Consider the following 27,204-nt stretch of genomic DNA (forward strand, 5'->3'; position numbering starts at 1 on the left):
CTAAAGCACTCGGCTTGCTCAGCAGAATTAAAAAATTCCCATCGCCATTGACAACAACTATATCCAACCAATCAGGTGCTTCACGCGCCTTCCCCTCCCCCCTCCTCGTGCTCGCACTGCGCGTGCTGCGCGTGTTTAAAAAACGGCGAACGGCTGCTGCGAACCGACGTCCTGACCTTGCCGTTCTTGCAAATGTTTTGGTACGTTGAGGGTCGGTGCGGTTCGTCAGCGTGACGGAGGCGGCTGACCACACCATGCTCAACCGAGAGAGGGAGGCAGCCATCGTGCAATGGGTGCGTGCTTTCTTTGCCAACCGTTTTTCTCGTACCAATGTTTCTTGCCTTGTTCGGAGATGCCGTGCCATTTTTGAATGTGTCCATATTTCACGGCCTAGCTCGTTTTATGCATAGATAATCCGCCGCATGACCGACGGCCGCACACTCGGACGTAAGCGCGGGCACTATTTAGACTCTGAGGAAAGAGAAAGATTAGCTCGTGCCATGCTCATGCTGGCCGCTCGCTTTTTTTCCAGTGCCGTGTCTAGCCTCGCGGCTCCATAAAACCAAAGGCAAAACAAAACTAAGGGCAGGTTGAGCATAACGGCTACACCTGAAAGCTTTTGCAATGACAGTCACATATTGTAACGACGAGTTGTACCGCTCCCCGCTGTGATTCGGTAAGCTTGGTGCCCTGCTTGCGAACTCGAGGTTCCGCCCCCCACCGGCTACACTTTGTGAAGACGGGGCGCACATGGAGCGCTCGTGTTCCGGAGTTTCAGTGCGTGTGGAAGACACTGCCATTGCCGGAACCGTTTCGGGGCAGTGCAGTGCGCAACCTCGGGACCTTTCTATCCTAAACTGACCCCGCTGTCGACAGCGCGGTTGTCTGGCTCTTCCTTCAGCAGTCACATATGTCTAATGTCCATGCACTATACCGCGTGTTAGCTAAACTTCCTTGAAAGCCGCCGCGGTGGCTCAGTGGTTATGGGGCTCGGCTGTTGACCCGAAATACGCGGGTTCGATCCCGGCCGCGGCGGTCGAATTTCGATGGAGGCGAAAGTCTAGAAGTCCATGCACTCTGCGATGTTAACGCACGTTAAAGAACCCCAGGTGGCCGAAATATCCGGAGCTCTTCACTACGGCGACCCTCATAGCCTGAGTCGCTTTGGGACTTTCAACAGCAATAAAAAAAAAAATATTTCCTTGAAGTCTGTTAATCGCTACAGCCAGCCTGGACGCCCATGGCAATGGCAGATTCCGAATGAGTGTTTCGTTGACCAACCTGTGGTCGGTGTACATCGAGGCGCATCGTGTAGGGTTACTTTGGTGATCCCCTGGCACGATGCATGGGTTCGTCGCTTGTAGATTGCTAACAACGTGATACGCAAGAGATGTTTCAGTAAAGCTTGTTGCTGGCGGCAGAGTTGTTTTTGGAACAGGGACCGGACTGAAAGGACGAGATTAACAGATGTTACTTCCAACAGATTTATTCATGGGGAAAAGAGCATTAACTGCCGTCTTCGGATACCAGCTATATTTCTCAAAGCTCCATTATCAAGATTTTCTCCAAAGTTTCGTAACGATAAACTTATGTTAGGCTATGGCAACCTAAAAAGATTGGAAAATAATAAGCCCCTGCCTGTGCCACAGTGGGGTTTTGTAAAATGGTCCCATGATTTTAAACAAGCTACACTAACTCCACCCCACTTCCATGATGGCTCTGTGCCTGTTTACATAAACTCGATAGTCGAGTTTGCTGGTCGGGTAAAAAAACCAGTTGTCAGGTTCGTGTAAACGCTGTCGGATCGAGTAAAATAAGCCGCAGAGCCAGTAGAGTTAACTCTCCTGCAGGGGGTAGGTTAACTTGCTTGACCCGCCCTTCTAAAAGCATCGAGTCGAAGAGTTCGGTTAGCGAGAGGGGAGGTGATAAATGAGAACCCGTTTTTCGCTCGCGCTGTCACGCCTGCGAGACAGCGGTGCAGTGTCGCAATCTTGGAGGCTGCCACTGCCCTTTCCTGCTGCGCTGCTCGACATATCGTGTTGCTTCAGTTGAACCGGTCTCAACTCTCTGAAATACAATTCTTGTAAACACGCAGCCGTCGAGTTGGGCTGGCCTTGCTCAACTCGACCTGCTGTTGTCAGGTTCGTGTAAACGAGGCTTCAGTGGTTATGGCACTCGGCTGCTGACCCAAAAGACGCGACTTCGATCGCAGCCGCAGTGGTCGAATTTCGCTGCACGCGAAATTCTAGAGGCCTGTGTACTGTGCGATGCCAGTGCACATTAAAGAACCCCAGGTGGTCGAAATGTCCGGAGCCCTTCTCTATGGCATCCCTCATAGCCTTAGTCAATTTGGGACGTTAAACCCCCATATACGAAACTAACTCCAACCCGAAATCTTGCATTCTTGGCAGAAGGCCTAAGCATGCACGGGTGGCAAAAAACAATACCGGCCATACCACAAAGGCTTGCTGACCGTGACCTGGGGCCCAAGATGTAGTACAGGGGAGTGAGAGGTTTTTATAGCCGTTGTGCAGCCTTCACAGTATGGGAAGGACCGGGCGATGGTGGCAGGCAAACGTCTCTGCAGAGAGATGGCACAGAGGTGCCAGGAAGAGTCGTGACATACAATGCATGCCAGAAACAGTTGTACGTTGAGTCCGGTGGTTGCGACGTGGTCCCTCAATAGGTATTCTCTGACCTGTTTTTAACTGATGTGTTCTACTAAAAACCGTGTAGTTATAGGCACTTCTGTTTGTAGCATTCCTTGCCTATCTTCTTTATCCACCATATTTTTCATGCTATTGTTTGCCACCAGCTCAGTAAGAAGCTGCCTGGCCACCATGAAGCTGTTCTCTGAGCTTTCTACCAAGGAGACTGCGTACATTTTCGCAGCTGTTGAAAAGAGCTTAGATTTTCTTTTATTTGTAGATTTCATCCATGCTCGCTGGAAATCACTCTCAGTATCAGTTTTTTTCTTTTTTTGACTGATTGATACGCTTCTCAAGCACCTGTGTAACGTTGGATCGCATCTGAAATGTTAAATTTTTCCAAATACAATTTTTCCAGCAGTACCCGCTTGCACACTGGGCGGAGGATTGCTTTCTTTTTTTAAGCGGTGAGCTTTCCGCGAAATTGGCTATTCTGGTCGTTTGTCTACTTTTACGTGCATCATTGCAGGTTGGCTACTGGAAAATATTTATCAGCTAAATTTTATTGGCTGGTTCTGTGCTTAGTAGCACAGCATGCAAACGTTAAGTGTATTTTTCTTTCTGCTGCGTTTTGCTTCACATTTAAATAAGTTTTTACGGGATCCTCATGGATAGTTGACTGATAATTCTATTCATAGACTGACATGGCAGTAAGCCTAATTTTTGTTGTGGGTGGGTACGAGAGAGCCATGCAAGTGTGGCTGTGTGTTGCTCTGCTCATCCGCCTCTGTAGAGTGTAACTGCTTAGTGCAGTCCGCAAATTCCTTTGATGTGGCTTGTAGGCATACTAATTTTGTGAGGGTTGTCTAATCATGCTCTCAGCACCAAGCCCGTTCATGTGCTTGACAGAATGTAAGGAATGACGTACAGTCTTTGTCAAAAGTAACCAGGCTGCATGGTTTTGATTCTAGCTCGTACAGTGGAGCCCTTACAGCTTCTCTAAAGCTAAAATGGTTGTTAAAAGTAAGGACTGGGGTTCTTCTTACCTTCCAACAACTTTTGATCTTTAGGAAAGCCACAAGGGCTCCACTATACAAGCTGGAAGCAAACCATGCAGCCTGGTTACTTTTGACAAAGACTGTACATATTGCTCAGTGCTGCTAGCCTGATGAAGCTGAAAAGAATGCTGTCTCCTATACTTAGCATAGCATGTTAAAGAACCCCAGGTGGTCGAAATTTCCTTAGCCCTTCACTACGGCGTCCCTCATAGCCTGAGTTGCTTTGGGACGTTAAACCCCAATAAACCAAACCATTGGCGATGCATATAACTATCCTTGTTTCTGCAAGTCAGCCTGTGTACATAAACTTGCACTGGTCGTATGTACAATATGTTTGAAACGAAAACGAAAATACTGCCTGGAGAGGAAATACAGGCAAGGTATAAATTTAAACAGCAGTCATAAAACTAAAAATAATACGCTGTAGTATTCAGCCTCCCTCAGTTGAGATCTTATTTTAGTGCTTAAGGTTTAGTTGTGGTGTTTACGTTTCATTTGACGCTGATACATAGCATTTAACACTGTTCCTGTTCCACAAGACATGGTTGCAAAGAGAATTTGTCATGTTTACATGCCATAAGTTTGTTCAGCTGTTTGCACTGAGCTTTTGGTCTTTTGAGATGTGTATTAAATGGGATTGAACATCATTGCATCTCATTCCACCTCGTCTATTGAGCGAAATCTGATGAAGTTAAACATTGTTTTTGTAGTATTTAAACTAAGTCTTCCTTGTACTGTAAGCCTCCAACTAAGTGCCAAGCCATCAGAAAATTGTAGTTAAAACCATCTGAATGCTTTTTAACTGTAATCCTTGTCCTAGCATGCCTGCAGGCTGTGAAAAGGTTAAAGGGACTGACCAGAGCGTGTCCTAAGATTGTGGTGTAAATGAAAAGGTTGTCTTTTATTGTAAGAATCATTTGAGCACCGCAGTATCGAAGGAACAAATATCCATCATTTTAACAGGGCATTGAAAATCTCGTAAAACAAGCTGATGCGACATCTTACGGCGAAACTTTGCCATTTTCAGTGTAACCCACCACGTGACCACATCTCTGTGAAATATTACTTCCAAGTTAATATTGCAAGGATGACATGCGCTACTACAGTCAACTGAGAGCTTTAGCATGGGAACATATGAATTTATAGCGTGAAAAAGAAGAGAAAAAGATGAAGAAAGCCCCCTCCTCCGAATTGCTACGTGCGATACAAGGCCGCAGCTGTCGAGAACATATGAGATGCACATCTGGAAATCACTCGGTTACAGTGACAAGGAAGGATTTTCCTCACATGTACTCTCGTTTTTGCGGTTAGCTATGCTTTGACTAATTTTGCAAGAGATGGTCCCAGCAGTGACGTGATAGTATAAACTAGCCCCTCCAGTTTCAGTGCAATTAAGCAAGTGGTTGAAAAGTTCTCTCTAAGCCCGCCTGACTGTCCAAAATTTTTTCGAGTGCTTGTTGATCTTTGGCGCCTGAAGAAGCCTTCCTGTTCCCTCTTCACTCCGCAGCTGGCCTGCTACCGGATCAAGGTGCAGGCTGTCTCCGACTTGCAGGATGGCCTGCAGCTCCTTCGCCTGCTTTCGTCCCTGTGAGTAGTGCACAGCTAGCCCTGACTGTTGCCTAATGAGCCTCGGTAAAAACAAGGTTTTCTGGGCTAGTCGGCCGATGTCATTCAAGGGTAGTAATTAAGTTCATTCCTTCAGCTTATTTGCCCTTGAATGGCATGAACAGACTAGCCCAGTAGTGCCTGAAATTTAGGTGGTAGGCAGATGAGATTGGGAAGTTAGATGAGATGAGATTAGGATGAGGTTGGGAAGATGAGATTAGGATGAGGTTGGGAAGAAGAGATTAGGATGAGGTTGGGAAGAAGAGATTAGGATGAGGTTGGGAAGACGAGATTAGGATGAGGTTGGGAAGACGAGATTAGGATGAGGTTGGGAAGACGAGATTAGGATGAGGTTGGGAAGACGAGATTAGGATGAGGTTGGGAAGACGAGATTAGGATGAGGTTGGGAAGACGAGATTAGGATGAGGTTGGGAAGACGAGATTAGGATGAGGTTGGGAAGACGAGATTAGGATGAGGTTGGGAAGACGAGATTAGGATGAGGTTGGGAAGTTTTGTGCAAAGATGGCCATTGTGAATTGGGGTGGTCGACCTGCATGCGGTGTCAGTGTATTTGTGGGGTATGGGACATATCTGTGGGACCTCCGACTACTGCTCTTAACTGCGGTTGCATCATTTCGCAGCTGTTGCTTTTTGATGGTGACTCCATGGACACCATGCTAGCTAGCCGTATATACACTGCATTCCAGACACCATCCTGCTTCAGACGCTGGAAAGGAGCACCCATCTCCATGTGTGTCATGCTAGTTCCCCTTCGTGCTTGCGCTGTCGTGCTTTATTAGCGAATGCCACGTGGGGCTAGCTATGCCAGCTGCAGCCAGCGAGAGTCGTCCCATGGAAGTCAAGGGAACTTACCCCACATGAAGCAAACATTCCAGAGATATTGTTCGCTTGAGATGAATACCAAACATTCAGATTGAATCGAGTATTGAAAACTGCATCACTATTTCACCAACTATTCGAAACTTTTGAATAATCTCACACCCCTTCTGGAAGGGCTTTCTGTATGAGGCCACGGCTACATACCTATTTGTGAACTCATTCAGTGGTACTTGTTTGCCTCTTTGTGGCACTTCAGGTTTCTTCTCTTGAGTTCATAATTGCATGGTGTGCCAGTGGCAACTCTCCATTCTGGTGCCTCTCGATGTGCCTGCCCCACTGGTTTGTGCTGCTGTTTTATGGTTGCGTTTGCCATTTCGATGCTCATTTGCTGTGGATGTGCAAACGCTGAAGAAACCATTTTAAACCCATAAGCAACAAAAAAAGCCAATTCTCTTTTGTGGTGGTATTCTCTGGGCTGTCGGAACTGGTAGTTGGGAGAAAGCATACCAGCTAGCCCACAAAGTTTGCTGCCACTTAACATATTAAGTTCTTGGATAGCTTTGGAGTGTGTATGGTGTTTTGGCAAATGCCATTCTCAAATTCGTGGAGATGGGTGCGTAAACTCTCATTGCTGCTGACTGAAGAGGTTCTAGGATTGGCCATTGAGTGGCTGTTTCAGTCTGGAGGGTTGCTTACTCGAGCCTCTTTCCTGTTGCCATTCAGGGACCCGTCGGTCAACTCCGAGAACGTGGCCCCAAACCAGACATTCACAGTTATTGAGAAGACCCTCTGTGGTAAGTCCTGCATGGTTCAAAAGCTGCAGCATGCTCCAAAACACTTTTGCGGAATGCTTCACTGGCTGCCTTGGGTAGTGCTCAAGCGTGTTTGGAAGACTTGCCTGATCATTGGTTTTCACACAGCTCATTTCTAACTCTCTCCATATCCTTCAGGCAGAGCAAAAGTGTCATCTCAAGCTTTTATTTCTGTTCGTGCAGTGCCTTGTGTTTTTTAATGCTTAACTTGCGTAGGAGGTCATCCCAGAATTCTACTTGTGGTGTTGTGCGGAATATTGTGGTGCCTATGTTTTTCAGTTCAGGTAACCGATAACATCACTGGCTGATTGACTGGTGGCTACTGGCACAATCACCCATGATCATCTCCCATGATTGCCCTCTCATCCTGCTTAAATCCTGTTGGGATGTCCAGGCATTCAAACCGTCAGTGAGAAGTTGTGAGCTTCCAGGATTTCATCACTTATGGTTCCTCTATTGTAAAAGTGCAAAAAATCTGAGGTTGATTGAGTGAAAGATTGGGCAATAGAGCTAATTTTTATGGTCTCTATCTGAGAGGATAACTGTGGATAAATATTTAGGGACGCATGATAAAATGAGTGCAAAATTCAAAACTTCTCTTCCTGAAGCTGCATTATTAGTGCGGAAATTCGAGGCTGTTTTATCGTTATGCTCAGCTTTTGCATAAATTTATCTTTTAGCAAGCCTCCTGTGTTTCTTAACATCTTAATAACCTGAGTTGACCGTTTGCCTTGTACTGGGCGCTGTTTGGCCTGAGGTGCCCTCGCGCCATTAAAACACACCATCATCATCAACTTTGACTTTTCTTTACTAAATATGTTGTGGATGACCGCTTCCGCAAAAATGAAGGCAATTCATGTAGTTCTGCAAGCATAAAACACGAGTTGTTTGGTCGGTTTGGTTTATGGGGTTTAACGTCCCAAAGCGACTCAGGCTATGAGGGAAGCCGCAGTGAAGGGCTCCGGAATAATTTCGACCACCTGGGATTCTTTAACGTGCACTGACATCGCATAGTACACGGGCCTCTAGAATTTCTCCTCCAAAGAAATTCCGCCGCCAAGGCCGGCATCGAACCCGCGTCTGTTGTTTGCACTTCTGCGCTGCGTTGGGGTGTTACAGGGTTAAGCTGCTCTCGGTGTGTAGACTGAAAGTGGTTTCCCTGTTCTCTTCAGACCTGCACGGGTTCCTGCCGGCACGTTTTCTAACGCACCGAGATGGTGCCAAGGGTGGGCGCAGCAGTGAGGCCACCCTGGCAGTGGCGGCCGTGCTGGCCCTTTCGGCCCTGGCTCTGCGAGCTGCCAGCTGCAGCCCCACGAGCGAGGTGGCGCCACTGCTCCAGTTGGACCCCGCCGACCAGTGCCACATAAAGGAGCTGATTGAGATCGTGGACGGCGGGGAGGACGTGCTCGATGCCCTTCAGGGATACCTGGAAGGTATGCATTGTTCCTGGCATGTTGTCATTCTCTCTACAGTCACACTGGATGGATGGATGTCAGGAGCGTCTCCTTTGAAATGGCGTAGCCGCATGGGACACGGTGCTCGGTATTTTTTACCCAGTGGGTACTGAACCTCCCTTGACCATCCCTCAGATGTCCACAGGATGTCCACAGGACATCCAAGGGAGTTTCAGTGCCCATTGGGTATTTATACAGTAGAAGTGAGCTGTAAGATTTTTCAAGAGACTGCAGAAAAAAAAACTGACAGGACAGTTACCACTGTGTACAGGAGATTCAGTGACAGCTGTTAAGGTATTTATATTTTAAGGTACGTAGAGGTATAGAATATGAAAGCAGCTTCGTGTCTCTGTAGCTTTAGGGCATTCCACACATACCCGTTTTTCCACTAGCCCTCTACTCCAGTCCACCGCTCTAAGCGGGTAGTGCCACCGATGACCCTCTCCTTGGGCAGCTCGTTTTGCAGCAGTCGCCGCAGATGGACCGTGCTGCATTCCTCCGCTCTAGCCATACCTTCTCTCCTTCCGCAGCAACCACCCTCCAGATGGTTCCCGTGGCAGCCACTCTCAGGTTGCGCCGATTGAATCAAATCACTTAGTTTCCGCTTTTAAGGAGAAAAGGAGATGATGGGTACAGGCAGAGTAATTTAGGCTTGACGAAGCACAGCTGCCGAAACCCAGGAACAGGCACGTAACGGCTGTCGCTGGAAAACGTACCAGGCGGGAAACGAAGTAGCCAGGAGGTACAGTCTTTGTCAAAAGTTTAGAGCCCAGGGAGTTCACTTCCAAGCTTTCTACTAGGACTCCAGGAGCATTCATGGAAGTCCTACCTATTGCAGGAGGCAGTACCTGAAATCTTCTCATGTTCCTCAATGCCATCAAGATCAGTCAGTCTGTTACCTTTTCCTCTAGCTGAACTTGACGGACAGGATGAGGCCCATGGAATTGTGTTCAGTCTCGCATTTAAAAAGGCACCTTCGGCTGTTGCTGCTCCTTTCCTTAAAGCGAGCGTCATACTGAGCATGTGCTGCCACCTTGTGGACTGCAGTAGCAACAGAAACAACTGCACCGCAAATGATTTCACATGCAAAGAACATGACACCGCGATGCAACAGGCACAGTATCGCAGTGAATGCAAAGAACAATGTTCTGACTTCGGATGGATTCGCATTTGGCTTCCATGGTACTTGTGTTTCCAACATAACATCGCAAAACTGTTGAAACCAAGACAGAGTTGCGATTGGTTCAAAATGGCCACAGCATGGCATTGCTTTAGGGCAGTGAAACCGGGGTATTCTCAAATAGCATGAGGGTAGACTTTAAAGGACAAAAATCTTGAGGAAAACTCTAGTTACATTAGAGTAATATGAGGGGTGTTTAATATATGTTTTGCCTCTTCGTCTGTAAGATATTTTTTAACTGATGAAAATGAGATGCTGCCGTCAAAATACAGCTAGAAGTCATTTCTTTCGCAAACATAGTTCATTTTTTTGATATGGTCCCCACCAACACTGGTGCACTTCTGCTATCGATGCACTACTGCTTGCTTGCTGTCAGGGAACAGTGAGGCTGACTACCATCTAGGCACAGCATTGGCAGCCTCTTCGTCGGATGCAAAGCGCATGCCCTTCAAATGTCCCTTCAGCTTCGGGAATTCCCAGAAGCCGCTTGGTGCTACGTCAGGTCCATGGGTGAGTGAGGCCGAACATTCCGAAACTGCAGCTTCATTGTGGTGATTGTCCCCCGACTTCCGTGTCCAAACGTTGTCATGTTGAATGACCGAATTTTTTTAGGACTAAATTTACGCAGAAGCGCACGCGAGTTCTTCAGTGTCTTCAGCTGATTCAGAAATGCCCACAATGAGTGTCGAATGTGACGATCATCACGAGACCAATTCATATACACGCGCGGCGAGCTCGCGAATGCGATACAGACGGTGGGCGTCCACTGTGCTCCTAGTCTTTCACACTCGATGTGGCTCAATCTTTCGTGCGTACAGTCCGTACCCACCTCCCAACTGCGAACATTACGTAGGTTCCCATACACAGCACTCATTCGACGGTGGGTATGGTTGCTATTATAGAGTAGAAGGAAACCTGGTTGTAGCCTGTATGCCCATGTGCTGGGCTTACGCGGTTGTAGGTCAACCTATTTTTGTAAATTTGAAAATCCAAAGTGGAAGTCGACTTACAATCAAAACCAAAGCATGTCACCGTAAATAAAGGTGAGACAAGTGCAAATGCGATATGCAATGAATGTCTTTCGTGTAAATGAGCTGAAAATTAGTATACCGCCTTTCTAATTGAACCAACTAACCCAACAATGGCCTTTCATATGGGTCCAAACTCTGATACTTTACTTTATTCAACTATATGCATAGTAGATGTGCAAGCACAGTATGTGTGGTCTGTTCACTTACGTCAGTTATGACAGTTTTAAACAGTGTAAGCGGCAGCTGGCACAAAACCGGTTTTCCTCCTTCACCAGGGCACAACTCCATTTTCAGTAGTGACCCGTTTAGTGCTAGCACATGAAAAGGAAAGGGGGTTTTCCCTCTCTACTTCTCCATCCACAACCTGTCCCGTCACCCTCTCCTCTGGAAGTGGAAAGGGGATTCCCCACACTCCACTTTGGCACCTGCCAACCGTGTCAGGTAGTGACTTCACCCTCAGACAGGACAGCTTTTTCACTTGCAAGGCATCTGGGGCTGACTCACTGAAAAACTTCCCAGCCTCTGAGGACGCACAGATAAGGGTTTCAACTCTGGTGTCCTTGCCCCGACTGAATCCACGCCCTTGCTTCTTTCACTTGCAGGGAACACCGGGCAGCACGACTCCCTCGAAGCCAAAGAAAGGCCACAAGAGTTCGCGCACTCCGTCAAGTGTGAAAAAGTTTTTAAAAACAACATTCAGGAGGCAGTGAACGGCACCAGACGAATTTCTTTGAAATTGTGTCACAGCATGTAAATTTTAAAATACTTTTACTACTTTTTAATACTTTTAATACTTTTTACTACTTTTACTTTTTTTTTAGAGTATTTTAAAATATTTTAAAATACTCTTTACTTTTAAAATGCAACTGGGCGACAACTTTTTAATGCACCGTATAACCTCGTGTAAGGACATCACTGTATGGGCCTCACCCCCTGTTTTAGAGTAATTGCTAAAAAAAAAAGTAATATAAAAAGTGCGGACCTTACAAGAGGGTATATGGTATGTATAAACTTTTACCGAAGTTGATGCCCAGTGAGTAATATGAAAGGATTTCTCAACACTTTTTGTGAGAATGTCGCAACCAGTATAGTCTCCAAAGTTTTGCAGTGCCATGCAGGTTTTTTCTTTTTAATGTTTAGCATCTAGCGTAATTATGAAATTGGGCACAAGATAAAAATATGCTGGTGGGCACTCCAAACAGTTAAATGTGATGATTTCTATATAAATGGAAGATAGACAATTCTTCAGACATGGCATGAAAAATGCTGCATTGCATGGGCTTATCACTTGGGTTGCGTGTGCTATTCTGTGAGATGCCCAGTTTTATTTATTAGCTGTATTGGTTCCAAATGCATTACCTTTTAATTATTTGAGCCACTTGACAACTAGTGGCATACTCATATTTGACCTGGAACAATCAGCTGTGATGTTTTATGCATGTGCAGCTCATTTCATTGGGCTGCTTGTACAAAGATATTGTCCTCCTTTTTATACACTTTTTAATAAATGTTTTAAACCCTGAAAACTGATCACTCCTGCTTGTGCATTTGTTCTAAATTGGGCAAGAAATATTTTACATGAACATTTGAGAGAACTGCACTGAAAAGAAAACTTGTGTCAAGAGAATGAGCTACGCATGTGTATTAAAGGGATACTGAGGTGGTTTTCGAATCGGCTAACCTTCTAGGGTTTTGAAGTAGTGTCATTGCTGATCACGTCTGTGAAATTATTTTTTCGATTTTGGCTAAAATAGTGGCGCAATCACCAATTAAAAACGCGATGTTTAAATTTCCCGCGCCCCGCGCGAGCGCAGGAGAGGGGAACAGCGGAGAGAGAAACCTCGTCCATGTCGGCCAGCGTGACGTCATGTTGAGGAGCCGGGGATGCTTCGGAGCACCCGAGCGCGCTTTCAGCGCGCGTTGTTTCTCGTGCTGCATGCGTTGTTCCTCGTACTGCGTGCGTTGTGACGTACAAAGCGTGTCAGCCGACCTTGAGAATCAGATTCAACAGGTACTACTCTGCGTTCGTGTCCACGAACAACTACGGCCGCGACTGTGTCGTCTTCCACTGTTTTCCGCAAGATCACAAGCTCGCAGCGCAACCGCTCGCTGCTGTGACGAAGAATTCAAGCCGACTAAAGCAAGCTTACTCTGCTCGAAACACTTACGTAAGAGCGGCTACAGGCAGAGCTTGTCCTAGTGTGATCTCTGGAGATTTTTGTCGAAAAGGCGCGGCTGAACCATGACACAGTTCCATCGATTTCCTCGCGCATAAGAGGCGTGTCACCATTCCGAAGAAGCGCCTCTTTTAAAAGTAGAAACATGCTCACTTAGCCCCTGAAGAAACCTTATAGAGGCTTAAGCATGTGTCGCTCTCCTCAGCTTAGGTGCGGCCAGACCACCTGAGACGTGCTCAGCAAGGCTCGGTTAGTGATTTTATACTCGGTTCGACGTATCCAAGCAAGCAAGCAAGCAGAGCAAAGCACAATAAAGCAAAGCAAGCAAGCATCGAAGCTCTTCATATGCGGCATCTCGTTTAATCCTAGCTAAGCAATTAAAATGAAAGCGTTCGACGTTGATTTCGGATGCAAATTTATGAGAGAAATGAATGCCAACCGAGTTTTTGCAAAAAAACACCGCAACCTTACTCGGTTTCTTCATCAAGTAGTGGCAGTGGGCGAGTTGCAGCTAGCTGGGCTTTTAAACACACATATAGTTGGCAACTACTTCACTGAACCTAAACTGCAAATCTAGGAAGGGCGAACGTTTCCGAGGCTTCGATTAATATTTTCTGGCATCTGCTGAACGCGCCAGGAGTGAAGCGTATTTGTGCGCGTATTTGGCTTGGTTTCCAGCGCACCATGATTGCGTCACTACCTTGTAGTCACATGCCTCGCAGTGCTTGGCCACTGCGCTTCGCTAATTTTGACACCAACTTTGTGCTCCTTCATCGTTTCCTTGAAATACTTCTTGCCCCAACCTGCAACGCCGGGTACTGAGAACAGGATTTTTTGTACACAGTGCTTTGGGCCTTTTCTTTAGGATGACGCTCTTCCGGGCGAGCCAGGAGGCGTCCGGTGGTGGTAATTGACTTGAGTATTGTTCGCACCCCTTCCTTTCCGAGAATCCGAGCTGAGGTTGTGCTGGCACCTTTTACGCATGGTCTGCATCGCGTCTTTGACGCTGGCGTATGCTTGTGCTAGGCATAGAATTCTTTGCTTGTCTTTTTTGGTTTCAGGCGATACGTGGAATGAGCAAACTGTAGTATCCTTTTCTTCGGTTGTCAGTAAAAAAAACTAGTCGCCGTATTCGCTTTTACAACGACACGGAAAGCTGCGATCTGCCCTCAACGCAGCGCCGGATCCGCATCGGCAGCTTTTCCAGTCCTCAATTAAGTGACGTCACGACCTCTCTTGACCAACCACGGGCGGCGGCGCGCCGCGCGGCGTGCTCCGCGGCACAGGCCGCATATTTCGGCTAAAAAAGGCAATTCGCGCTTGTTTTTGCCTAATTTGGATGCGATATTCCAGCATACAGCATGAAAAGCTATAGGATGCCGCTGCCAGCCCGATTTTCAGAAAAAGTGCTTCAGTCTCCCTTTAAGTGTAACATGGGATGCCTCGGCACAAGCCTCCAGGACTTTCAACAGCTGCTGCTTGTCAAATAATCTAGTTTAAAATGCATGGACATTGGTTATGATGGGGCCAAAGTTTAACCCTTTATGCAGCAGCGGGATACATGTGTCCCATTTCCCACTTGCTTCAGTTGCTGGCAAACAAAGTAATGCAACTGCGTACCATATTTTCACATGCAGAATACTGGGTAAGGAAGGGATAAAGGTTGTGAAAGAAGAAAGAGGTGCTGTAGTGGAGGTGTCCTATGTATTTCGACCACCTGGAGATCTTTAACGTGCACTGACATCGCGCAGCACAGGGGTGCTGTGGTGGGCGGCAAAACAAAGGACGCCAAGGTTCGTGGCCGGCGGCGTGCCACCAAATGACCCCGTTTATTCCGGTGACGGGAGGGTAGACAGTTCTGAATCCTCTGCCTCTGATTGGTGGTGCGGCATCAGTCTGCAGGGAGTGTGACCGGACCCTAACTGTTACCGCTTTTGTGGCACCAGTCCCTCACATATGAGGGACGACTGCTACTTCGATCGCCCTTGAAAGTATAGGGGACAAGAGACCTCGTTGTGCGCATTGTAGTAACGATAGACGACACTGCTCCATGCGTGCGCTTGCGATGTCACTCGAGCATTCAATATGGCGGTCGCTGCTGGTGGGAGGAGTTTCCCCGTCTCAAGTTCAATCACGTTTTCTGGAATATACAGCGAGTCCAGGGCAGCTAAATTTCGAAAATTGGACCAGTCTCTTCTGTTATTTACTGAAGTGCAAAACTGCAATACGAAGAACAACCATGTCATGGCCCCTTTAACTAGTAGTCCACGGTGACACACGTTTGCATTCACGGCATGTAAGTATTCTTAACTTTTGAAGCTTTAATGAATTCAGAAAGGTGGGTTGATGCAAGCCCCCTCCAGGCTTTGTCAAGCGGTCCTGGAACCTCGTCGAGCAGCATAATCTCGTGGTGCCTTCCGCGGCTAAAGGTGGTTTTGTGACTTTGTCATCAGAACTGTACCGCGCTAAAATTGATCCCTCTGTCTCTGTTCGCTTGCCATGAAGGCACTGGGTAGGTAAAGTTAAGTGTGTAGTAAAAAAGTTATGCGGCGAGCTTAACCTCAGTCCATACTAAACAAGAATACACCTATATGGGAGTAAAAATGCACTCCTAGTGCACTCCCATTCATGAAATGGGAGTACGCGAGAGGACAGCTTACTCCCTTGTTTACTCCTTGCTGTTCGGAGTGCGGGCTCTCAAGGACCATTTCTGACTCCTATGGTGTCTTCGACTGGTCGTTTCAGATCGCTCTGAGATGCAGCCGCACGTTCGGCTGGTCGAAATCAAGCGCTCTGACTACATTTGGCTGACTCAGAGCACCCGCCTCCAGCCCAGAGCGCTCTGAGGCGCTCCGAGAAAAAAGTCTGAGCGGTCCCGAGATGTGGTCACGTGACAGAGCCACTTCCGCCGTTTTGTGGAGACGGATGCGAAGTCAGGGTAGCCAGGACACACCACGACTGGTCTGGCGAGGCCTAAGGCGTCGGTTTTTACGCATCCGTTCAAACAAGTTTAGGCGCTTCAGGTATTAGACGCATTTAAAACATCCCTGCTGTGTGGCTCTGTGAGGCGAAATGTCGAAAAAAAGACGAATCATTACGCTGGGTACGCCGTTACGGAAGTTATGTCCTTTTTCTGCTTCCTGCGCTTTCGCTCTGAAAACTTGCTGACCATTCGGCTTGACCGGTCTCGCTATACGCTCGGAGCTAGAGCGGCTCTCGCTTTGCCAAATCCGAACCGGATCGTGGGAGCGACCAGTCGAAGACACCATTAAAAAAAGTCTTCCTTATTGCATTCTTCAGCGTGAATACCCACATACTTTATAAGCCTTTTGGAACTTATTTCGGAACAAGGCACGTGGAAAAGACAGTTGTCACTATATTTGCTAAGTAAGCTCAATCTGCTTAATATAGATGACCCGTTTTTAGTGAAAAATTCTAGTCAGGTTCTCGATTTTCTGCAGTCTGCTCGTTCTCGGTCGACTCAAAGACCTGTATTATTCACAGCCTCATAATATGTTACTAAACTATCAAATGCAGCGACCTGTTCGGAATGAGTGGCTTTTCAAAACTTAGAAGGAATTAGTCAGTAGCTTTTAGAGTTCAGCTCTTAGGCGTGCGTTCGCGCGTCATAGTCGGCGTAACCAGATGTCCAAGTAGCAGAGCGAAACGCCACCTGGAAGGTAGCTGTCACGGGAAGATACCGAATGCTGGCTAGCAGCGTAACATGCCACCTGCCTTTTTTATGCGTGTGTGTGCGGTCGAAATTATTCGGAAGCCTTCCACTATGGTACCTCTTCTGTAGCGAGAGCTACACTACCCAGTTTCGCCAATTTGCCGTGCGTCTGGAAGGCCAGTTGTGCGCATGCGCGGAGTGACGTCAGAGCACGCAGCTGGTGTGCCGTGCCGCGCGCCTCGCAGCTGCGTGACAGCGGAGCAGACGCCGCTCGCCTCGCCAGTTGTGCGCATGTGCGAGGAGCCAAGTGACGTCAGAGCTGGTGCGCCTTTATGCGCAAGGGGAGGGGACGCGCTGCGGTGTGAGTATAAGAGGAGTGTGATGCAGTAGCGGATAGCCGGCGTCCGCTTCGGTGGACGCGGTGTTGCGACGTGCGTCTATTTCTCTCTCTCCTTTTTATTTTACAATACTGCTGGTCTTATTGCAAGACCATAGCAGGGGCAATTAGTATACAGTGCAAAAAACAAATATAAACATATTATTCAAAGGCAGCAAACATGGCATAGAAGCAAAGGTAGGGAAAAGTGAATTGGCCATAGCAAAAGGATATACAGAACAGATCTTCGACAATGGTAGGCACAATTTCAAAATGCACTCAAAATCGCATACATGACAAGTTAGAAGGGGTTGTCTTCTTGCCTAGATTTGCAGTCACGGTTGCTGCATCGCCACTGTGCATTACGACAAATGCTCTATCTGCGACACGAATGATGATAAGGATTGAGTGCATGTGATGTTACGATCCAAGCGATTCCATTCACTAATGGAGAGAGGGAAAAAGGAATGCTTAAACGTGTCATTATGGCACACATACTCGGTTAGTGTGTTCGTATGTTTGTGCCGTGAAGGTGGCGATTGTGAGTACGTCACGTATTTTTTCACATCTATCCTGTACTGCTCGTGTAATAATTGAAACAAAAATTTTAAGCGCGCTTGTTTTGCTCTTGCGGATAATGTTTGGAGACCGGATGAAGCTGCAAGCAATGTTGGGGAATCTGTGCGCTTGTATTTATTGTGAATTATTCGTAGGGCTTTGCGTTGTATAGCCTCAAGTTTTGTGATGTTAGTTATTGATTGTGGGAACCAGACTGTGTTCGCGTATTCTAAGACTGGCCTTACAAGGGTTTTGTAGGCCAGGAGTTTAGAAGATACTGGTGCGGACCGCAAGCGTCTCCTGATAAAGAGAAGTTTCCGTAAAGCAGTAGACGTGATGTTAGCAATGTGAGAGTCCCACCTCAGGTCAGAAGACAGCGTAATACCTAGATATTTATGGTGTTTAGTTTTCGCTAATGGAACGCCGTTTACAGAGTAAGAAAAGCAAAACGGGAATTTCTTGTTACTGTCATACAAACGGATTTTTTGGTGTTTATTGTCATTTGCCACGTGTTACACCATTCTGTTATTTTTTTTCAATCAATCAATCAATCAATTTTATTTCCTTAAAGACCCCTTTTCAGGGGCATTACATAAGGGGTGGGTACAACGTTTGGTGCGACAAAGTAATCATGCGTTATGATGATGACAAAAAGGTGTTAGCTCTGCGTGCGAAGTTCGCGGGACAGGTTATTGTTGCAATGTCAGCGGGAAGGCCATTCCAGTCCGCGGCGGTGCGTGAAAAAAATGAAGCTGCGAAGGTGACTGTGCGTGCACGTGGACGGCTGATCTGGAGTTGATGGAGAGTGCGGTGAGATATGCGTGCCGGAGGGACCATGTAGGGTGCAGTTCGTAGATGGCTGTAAAAGAACTTGTGAAATAATAAAAGACTGGCTGTGCGGCGGCGCAGCTCGAGTGGCTGTATGCCTGAAAGCGATTTCAGATATGTAACACTCGTGCTGTAATGATATGAAGAATGAATAAATCTGACTGCGCGGTTTTGCAAAATTTCTAATGCGTTGGTTAGATAAGCTTGATGTGGATGCCAAATGGGTGATGCGTATTCTAATTTCGATTTCACAAGTGTTTCGTAAGCTAATAACCTAACATGCATGGGCGCATCGTGTAGATGACGTTTTAGAAAACCAAGGGATTTGTTAGCTGAAGAAATGATGTTAGTTATATGCGTTTTCCAGGAGAGGTCAGCGCACAAGGTTACGCCTAAATATTTGTATGATTCTACTGGCAGCACGGGAACGGAGTCTATGTGATAGAGGGGCACGAGCGGGTTACGGCGGCGATGAAAAGAGAGTACGTTGCATTTGTGAGGGTTAAGCTCCATTAGCCAAATTTTACACCAATCCCGAATCTTGTTAAGGTTGTTTTGGAGAGATAATTGATCAGAATTGTTATTAACTGCTTCATAAATAACACAATCGTCAGCAAACATGCGAATTTTACAAGACACATGCGAGGGCAAATCATTTATGTATATTAAAAACAAAAGGGGACCTAGTACGGAACCTTGAGGGACGCCAGATGTTACAGGAAGGAAGCTGGAAGTGTGTTCATTTACAAAGACGGACTGAGTGCGGTTAGTTAGGAATTCTTTAATCCATGCAACAACATTAGGATCGATATTAAGGTTAGATAACTTGTACAACAGGCGTTTGTGGGGAACTTTATCGAAGGCTTTTTTAAAATCAAGAAATATAGCGTCAGTTTGCAGGTTAAGATCTAGGTTGGCATGCAAGTCATGAATAAAAAGGGCTAGTTGAGTGTCGCAAGAAAAGCCTTTCCGGAACCCGTGCTGCGCAGGATGAAAAAAAATTGTTCGAATCCAAGAAGGCAATGACATGGGAGAATATGACGTGTTCCATTAGCTTGCAAGGCACGCTTGTTAAAGAAATGGGGCGATAATTTAATGGAGAATTTGTGTTACCGGATTTGAAGACTGGAATGACCTTCCCATTTTTCCAGTCACGAGGAAGTTGGCCAGAAGAGAGTGACTGCTGGAATAGCAAACATAAGTAACTGGCACTGGTGAGTTTCGTATTCTTAAGAAATTTGGCGTTGACATTATCGAAACCGGCCGAAGATGAAAGTTTCATTTTATCGATTAGTGACAGAATTCCCAATGTGTTAAATTCAACAGGTGACATAACATTATAAATAAAAGTGTTTGGCACAGAAAAGGGGGCATCATATTCATTAGTGAACACTGATTGAAATGCAACATTGAACATGTGAGCACACTCTGCATGACTAAGCACGTCTCCTGCTTCATTTGTGACACTGATGTCGCCTTTGTGTTTTGGGTTGATGGTGTCCCAGAATTTTCGAGGATTAGTGTGTAGTATTCGGGGCAAGTCTTTGTTGAAAAAGGAACGTTTGGCGTTCCGAGCAGATGAATTATATGCCTTTTCGGCTGCGTAATACTTGTCCCAGACCGCCTGGTTAGTTTTTGCATTGGCTGCGCGAAATAGACGCTTCTTTCTATTCTCCAAACGTTTTAGCGTTTTAGTGAACCATGGTTTCTGTGAACTCTCTCGGAAGGTGAACTTAGGAATGAACTGATCAGTTAGTTCAGTAATTTTCTTCTTAAATATAGTCCAATTTTCTTCGATAGACCGAATATGAAAATTAGTTCGGAAAGATTGAAAGAAAGCGTCTAGTTCACGATTAATCTCTGCGTAGTCACCCTTATCGTACAAACGGATCGTCTTTTTAAAAGTTTGGTTCCGAAGCGGAGTTAAGGCTATATCGGTATGAATTACTTCGTGATCGCTTATTCCAGGAAGAATCGTGACTGATTTAACACTTTCGGGATGACTGACGAGTAGCAGGTCTAATATGTTAGCGCTCGTTTGTGTTATTCTTGTTGGCGCCAAGATAACTTGTGTAAGGCCAAAGTTCAGGCACACTTCTATGAAATTTTTGGCTTCCACCGTGCCTGATGCTGAAGCAGTGTTAGTATTCCAGTCAATATCCGGGAAATTAAAATCACCAAAGAGAAGTATATGCGACTTTTGATATTTAGCAGTAAGTTCACACAGCAAGTTAGTAAGTTTCTCTGAAAAGTCCGGAGTACAATGCGGGGGCCTGTAACAAACACCGAGAAGAACCGACTGAGGAGGACAACGGCAGAAAAGCCACATTATTTCTAGATCAGACGAAATGGAAATGATTGAAAATGGTAAATCATTAGAAAAACCAATGAGCACTCCTCCGCCACGAGACCCCTGACGGTCCTTACGAAAAAGCTTAAAGTTAGATAAGTCTGCCAGGACCTCATTGTCGTTAATTTCGCTAGTCAGCCACGTTTCAGTTAGTACGAAGATGTTGCTATTGGACGAACGAACAAGACTCGAGATTTCTTCCCGCTTAGAAATGAAACTGCGGACATTAGTGAAAAGCACGGAAAAAGAAAGAGTAGACTGAGGTGACTGCCGGGACGCGGGCGTGGGGTGAGGCTGTGGGGTGCTTTTTCTAGATGGCTGCTACGATATTTCCTTAACAGTTTCCGAGGATTCGTCATAAACGTACCGTGCGCGACCGATAAACAAGGTTTTATAGCTCAGTTTATAAGCTGTAGATTTGGTTTTTGCAAAGGTGATAAGCTGTTTTCGGGCCTTCCTAACGGCAGGCGAGAAGTCTTCACCGGCGCTATATACAGTATCTTTGAATTTTTTTCCATTAGACAGAATTTCCAGCTTAGTTTTGTGGGAGTGAAATTTTGCGATTATTGGTCGGGTTTTTCCAGCTGTATGACGGCCGAGGCGATGGGCGCGCTCGATATCGTTTGAAGCAACTGTTATATCTAAGGTAGTGGAACAAAGATGGATTACAGCTTCCTCAGATTGTGTGTAAGTTTCTGCGGGGTCATTATCAGGGATACCATAAAATATTACATTGTTTCGACGTGACCGGTTCTCAGCGTCGTCAACACGAGCCTCAAGGTTTTTTATATGAGCACACATTTCTGTTGTCGCTGTCTCCATCGAGTCTAGTCGCGACTGCAGCTCAGTGATAAGTTGGTTTTGTGCCTCAAGGATACACATGCGTGCTGTTAAGTCTGCGATTGCCGTGTCAGTAGCCGTAAGTTGTTTTTTCATGTCTTGTATTTCTGAGAGAAGTGTAGATTGCCCGGAAGACAGTTTCTTTAGCTCAGCAAGCACGGTTTCAAAATCAGGTCCCGGGTTTGTTTCAATATCCCCAGCCAAAAGTAACAAGGATCGAACAACCTGAACGCATTCAACACCAATACAGACACAGCTCTGTGGGCTCGGTAGCTGTAGTAAGAGATAATTGCTAGTTTTCTTAGCAAATAGACTGTAGAAGTTACCAACCTGCATGATGAAGGCGAAAGGGTTAGACTGTGCGGTTGCACAGCCACCGAGCCCACAGAGTGGCGCGGACGGGCGTTGCTCCTTTATAGCTTCCGCTGTTGATGTCGCTCGCAGTTCCGCTTGCCAGGGATAAGGTAGTGTCCAGTGCTGCCCGAGGGGCGGTCCGGGAAATGGAGAGATGATGGCTGCGGTGTTGCAGCAGGGGCTGTTGTTGTTGCTGGCATCGGCATGCGCGGAAAACACTGCGGTTCCAGGGCGCGCAGACAGCAGGGCGGGGATGGCCACGCGAACGATGAACAGAAAAATCTGCATGATGAAGGCGAAAGGGTTAGACTGTGCGGTTGCACAGCCACCGAGCCCACAGAGTGGCGCGGACGGGCGTTGCTCCTTTATAGCTTCCGCTGTTGATGTCGCTCGCAGTTCCGCTTGCCAGGGGTAAGGTAGTGTCCAGTGCTGCCCGAGGGGCGGTCCGGGAAATGGAGAGATGATGGCTGCGGTGTTGCAGCAGGGGCTGTTGTTGTTGCTGGCATCGGCATGCGCGGAAAACACTGCGGTTCCAGGGCGCGCAGACAGCAGGGCGGGGATGGCCACGCGAACGATGAACAGAAAAATCTGCATGATGAAGGCGAAAGGGTTAGACTGTGCGGTTGCACAGCCACCGAGCCCACAGAGTGGCGCGGACGGGCGTTGCTCCTTTATAGCTTCCGCTGTTGATGTCGCTCGCAGTTCCGCTTGCCAGGGATAAGGTAGTGTCCAGTGCTGCCCGAGGGGCGGTCCGGGAAATGGAGAGATGATGGCTGCGGTGTTGCAGCAGGGGCTGTTGTTGTTGCTGGCATCGGCATGCGCGGAAAACACTGCGGTTCCAGGGCGCGCAGACAGCAGGGCGGGGATGGCCACGCGAACGATGAACAGAAAAATCTGCATGATGAAGGCGAAAGGGTTAGACTGTGCGGTTGCACAGCCACCGAGCCCACCTGTTTAACGACAGAACTGTTTAACGACAGATGGTCTTCGCGGTTGTTAATAGTTTTGTAAAGAATGCAGTCATCTGCGAAGAGCTTAATGTTACAATCAATGTCATTAGTTATGTCATTGATGAAGAGCAGAAATAACAATGGACCAAGGACTGATCCCTGAGGAACGCCCGACGTTACTGGAACTGTTTTGGATGAAACATACTCAAAAACCACAAACTGAGACCGATTTGACAAAAAATCTTCTAACCAAGATAGTAAGTCGCCTTCCCCGATAACAGTTTTTAGTTTCCCTAGCAACTTATTGTGTGATACAGAGTCGAATGCCTTTGAAAAATCGAGCAATATTATGTCTGTCTGGCTACAGTTATTAATATTAAGTGCTAGATCGTGTACAACCTCTGTTAGTTGAGTAACGGTTGATAACCCGCGTCGGAATCCATGCTGATGGGGTGTCAATATACTATTGCGCTCCAGGAATGAGGTTATGTGCTTCGAAATTATGTGTTCCAAAATTTTACATGATGTACTTGTAAGAGAGATTGGCCTATAGTTTGAGGGTGAGGTAGTGTCCCCTGATTTATGAATAGGTATGATCTTTGCCATTTTCCAGTCTCTGGGCAGCCTTGATGATGAAATAGACTTGCGAAAGATAATACCAAGGTACTTGCTACACCATTCGGCATATCTTTTTAAAAACTCATTTGGAATATCATACGGACCTGTTGATTTTTTTGGATCTAGGTTCAGCAGAAGATTGAAAATCCCGTCATCGGTAATTCTGAGAGGTTCAATATTTAGCAGGGGCAAATTGCAGGAGTCGGGGATGATGCCGTTATCTTTAGTAAAGACTGAAAAGAAGAAATCGTTGTACATATTAGCAGTATTGGCCTTATCTTCTACAGAGAGACCGGACTGCACCGTTTTACGGCCACGAAAATGGCTCCAAAACCTGTGTGGATTATTTCTCATCTTATCTTTCAACTGTCTTCTATCTGCACGTGGCAGCGGGGGTGGCTCGGCTGAGCCAGTAGGCAGGCCCGTCCACTTTCCTTTTCATTCTTCTCTCAGTCGCAACCAACCAGCAAACCATAGCCGAATTAAGAGAGGGGTCTCGCCCACGCTGCCGCTTATCTGTTTTTTCAGCCAGCGTCCGCTTCAGAAGCGGTTGTCTGCGACGCGCGTCTTTCCTCTCTTTTTCTCTTTCCTCTTATCTTTCAACTCTCTTCTGTCTGCACGTGGCAGCGGTGGTGGCTTGGCTTGAGCCAGTTGGCAGGCCCGCACTGCACTTTTCCTTTTCATCCTTCTCTCAGTCGCAACCAACCAAGCCATTGCCATGGAGAAGGCAGCCGTTGAGCGGCTTTGCAAACGATAAGCTCCACTCGTCCGACACTGAGATTGTGGCCCAGGAGCTAGCTGTCGGGAAAAGGAAGAACGATCGGTGCAAGGCCAAGAGAGCAGCGGAAACGCCTGAGGAGCGAGAACAGCGCCTAGCCAAGAGGCGACGTCAGGACGCGGAGCGGTTGCAGCGTCGCGCTTTGGCACAGCTGGGTGGGCCGTCTTCCGAGGACGTGAAGGCTCGCCGCATGGCCGACAACGTGATCAGAGTGACTGAATGTTCCAGTGCGACGCGCGCGTTTCAAGCGGACTTCACAGTTACTTTACGGATCACCGGGCCGTCTTTCGAGCAGTCAGTAAAGTGGAATAAAACGTACCGCCTTCACCACAAGTCTCGTCTTTAATGTCTAACATAGCCATGACGATAAGCAAACCAGGGAATACTAAGCGGAATGAAGCCAAGCGGGAAAAACGTGCCCAGCAAGCAGAGGAACAACGAGAAGAACGTTTGCGAAAACGACGAGAATCTGAAGCAGCTAAGCTTTCGCAACCAACCAGGTTTAACCAGAGATAAACCACACCCATTTTTTTTTCAAAGGGCATCCATATGTGCTTCAGTGCACGTTAAAGATCCCCAAGTGGTCGGCCGCAGTTGTGCACAAAACAACACAGTTAACGGGCTCGCTTTCAAAGCCTACAACGCAACACACGCGGAGGAGATTGCAATTGCTCTGGCTCTCACTAATCCTAAGTTGAAACACGTCATCACCGACTCGGGAGGGGCCTGTCGAAACTGTGAGCTGGGCTGGGCTCCCCCGCTTGCCTGGCGATACTGCAATATAGCTGTCGATGCGAATATCCAACTCCACGCAGGGACGTCGGAAGTATATATTCGGGGGGGGGGGGGGGGGGGGGGGGGGCTCGAACAAGTTTATTTTTACTTGTTTTTTTGTTTATATACTTAGGTTTTTCAGATATTACAATCCAAGTTTGGCTCCAGAGAGAATAATTAACTGCGTGAAAAACGCAATGTTTCTTTGATCGTTAGATATATAGTGCATATTGTTATACAAGCATTAACAAGAAAAAACTACAAAATAAATTTTCAGCGCGCACATATTTATTGACGTTTGACAAATTTACATAATTAGACATTCACACATGAACAAAACCATAACATAAAACAACAGTACATTGCCACAATACAAGCAAACGCGCTACAGTACATGTATACACTTAGCAATAATGCACGCAAGCAGCAGACATTTCGGACAGTGCTGCTCTTTCTAGACCAGGGGTTCTCAAACTTTTTTGCTTGGAGGAACCCCAAAAGCCTTCAATAAGTTCCAAGGAACCCCCCCCCCCCCCCCCCCACCCCCCCCCCCCCCCCCCCCCTCCTGCTTTCACTTACCAGCAATGTTGTCGAGTGCATTTTTGCAAAGAGAGAGTTGCAAAAGTTAAATGTTTATTGCACCGATTAATACAAATACTAATGTGATGAGTGGTACTGCTTCCCTTTTGAGAGCAAGTCAAAGCGTGGCTCAGCTGCACTCAGAGCCAGTCTCATATCAGCTGCCGGGTCAGGGCCGGTGAGGGTTCTCGCGGAACACAAGAAGACAGCCCGCGGAACCCCTGTGTTCCGCGGAACCCAGTTTGAGAACCCCTGTTCTAGACCAAAGGTTGCTGCTCCCTCTGCTGTTCTGCTCACAAACTCCCTGATGACGGCGTCTATACTTAGAAGCGCCGTTCTTTCTTTGTGTATATGCAAAATCAAAAGATGCGGTAACCACTTTTGAGTCGTTCGGTTCGCGCAAATACGTTTTTATTCTGCGCAGAGCACTAAAAGAGCGTTCCCCAGAAGCGACAGACGCTGGTATGGAAAACAGAAGCTGAACATACCTCACGACCTGATCCATCAACTCGCGCATGTTTTTCGATTGCCTTTGCAGGATCTCCAAAATGCCCAGAGTTGTGGTAGAATCATCACCGTTTAGAAGAGTTGGTAATAACATAAACTGCGCCGAGAGTCTGCACAAGTCAAAATCAACTGTATGCATTCCCAAAGCCGCCTCTAGTTCATCTGCTGTATACCGTCTATAGCTCCAGCGGCGCTGGTTAAGATGTCTTCTAGTTTTACGAGCTTTTCCATGCCGGCTGCTCAAAACGCTCTTTTGTTTCACTTATGATTCGGTCGGCAGCAGCGAAATACTCCTGTAAGCGTGGGAAGTCCGTTGGTTCTTCTCCTTCATCAAAGCTGCTGCAGCGCACTGCACAAGACCCGACAAACAGCGTCGCTCGCTCTGAGCCTAAGGCGCCACAACATGACAGGAAGATCAGCGACAGGCAGCAAACCGGAAACTCTGAACAAGATATCACAAGCCTACTCATTCCGATGCTGTTTGCAGCCATCAAGGCTCTTATCCGTGCAAACCCCTCGTCAGGAGGACTCCCAGAAGTAGAAGCTGTCCTTGCAATGGAGCCGTTGGTGTCGGTCTCCTACGCTCCGCAGGGGCGTAATACCACACTTCAGTAGTCATGGCTTCAACAGCGAGAACTTCGCCGCAGCTGACAATCCACAACATCTTTCGTACATGCACCATTTTCCAGTGGAACGCTCGCGGGCTACGCTCTAAACTCTCAGATTTCCGACAGCTCGTGCGAGCGTACCGCTTCCCCTTCATAGTCATCTGTGAATCACGCGTCGAGGAAACTTTCCGACTCCACGGATACTATTTCCATCATTCACAACGACCAGATAACGTCAGCAGATTGCTGATAGGCTTTCGCAAGGATATCCCGGCCTCATCGGTTGATGTCCCGCCTCACAGCGACAATGAATACGTGTGCGCTGTCACAGTTATTGCCGGACAACAGTACACTCTGATTGGAGTATATCTTGAGCCAGGCACGCCATTTGATGCTATGAGACTTGATAACTTGATAGCAAGGACGCCCTCACCGCATATTATTTGCGGAGACTTCAATGCTCATAATGAAATTTGGGGCAGCTCACATACATGTGCCCGAGGTGCCAAGCTTGCAAAACTTCTCTCCAAGCATTCAGTTCAGCCATTAAATGATGGCTGCATCACCTACATCCGAGGCCCGACGACTACCAGCAGCATTGACGT

The 27,204-nt window shown here is 47.1% G+C and overlaps 2 protein-coding genes and 1 pseudogene across 2 annotated transcripts; 1 reads left to right on the forward strand and 2 right to left on the reverse strand.

Annotated features, from left to right (window-relative positions):
- Positions 1-96: 96 nt before the first annotated feature.
- On the forward strand, positions 97-12,149 carry LOC149338915 (uncharacterized). Its single transcript, XM_089547812.1, has 5 exons — positions 97-293; positions 5,214-5,293; positions 6,876-6,946; positions 8,137-8,397; positions 11,232-12,149. The coding sequence occupies exons 1-5, from the start codon at positions 255-257 to the stop codon at positions 11,381-11,383; spliced, it is 603 nt and encodes a 200-aa protein (XP_089403938.1). The 5' UTR covers positions 97-254; the 3' UTR covers positions 11,384-12,149.
- A 4,770-nt stretch (positions 12,150-16,919) lies between these two features.
- Positions 16,920-23,017, reverse strand: LOC149338916 (uncharacterized). The gene has a single exon (XM_089547813.1). It carries the CDS (start codon positions 22,683-22,685, stop codon positions 20,913-20,915), a length of 1,773 nt encoding a protein of 590 aa, XP_089403939.1. The 5' UTR covers positions 22,686-23,017; the 3' UTR covers positions 16,920-20,912.
- Positions 23,018-24,044: 1,027 nt separating this feature from the next.
- Positions 24,045-26,222, reverse strand: LOC149338917 (uncharacterized; annotated as a pseudogene).
- Between the last annotated feature and the right edge of the window lie 982 nt (positions 26,223-27,204).

This window comes from Amblyomma mixtum, chromosome 6, assembly GCF_055824585.1.
Source record: "Amblyomma mixtum isolate Tamu chromosome 6, ASM5582458v1, whole genome shotgun sequence".
Taxonomy (NCBI): domain Eukaryota; kingdom Metazoa; phylum Arthropoda; class Arachnida; order Ixodida; family Ixodidae; genus Amblyomma; species Amblyomma mixtum.

What these genes read in the sequence shown, in the direction of transcription:
- LOC149338915 (XM_089547812.1), top strand. Translation starts at nt 255, where the DNA reads ATGCTCAACCGAGAGAGGGAGGCAGCCATCGTGCAATGG. An exon ending in CTTCGCCTGCTTTCGTCCCT is followed by an intron (nt 5,294 to 6,875) that starts GTGAGTAGTGCA and finishes GTTGCCATTCAG; the next exon opens with GGACCCGTCGGTCAACTCCG. An exon ending in TATTGAGAAGACCCTCTGTG is followed by an intron (nt 6,947 to 8,136) that starts GTAAGTCCTGCA and finishes TGTTCTCTTCAG; the next exon opens with ACCTGCACGGGTTCCTGCCG.
- LOC149338916 (XM_089547813.1), bottom strand. Translation starts at nt 22,685, where the DNA reads ATGCAGATTTTTCTGTTCATCGTTCGCGTGGCCATCCCCGCCCTGCTG.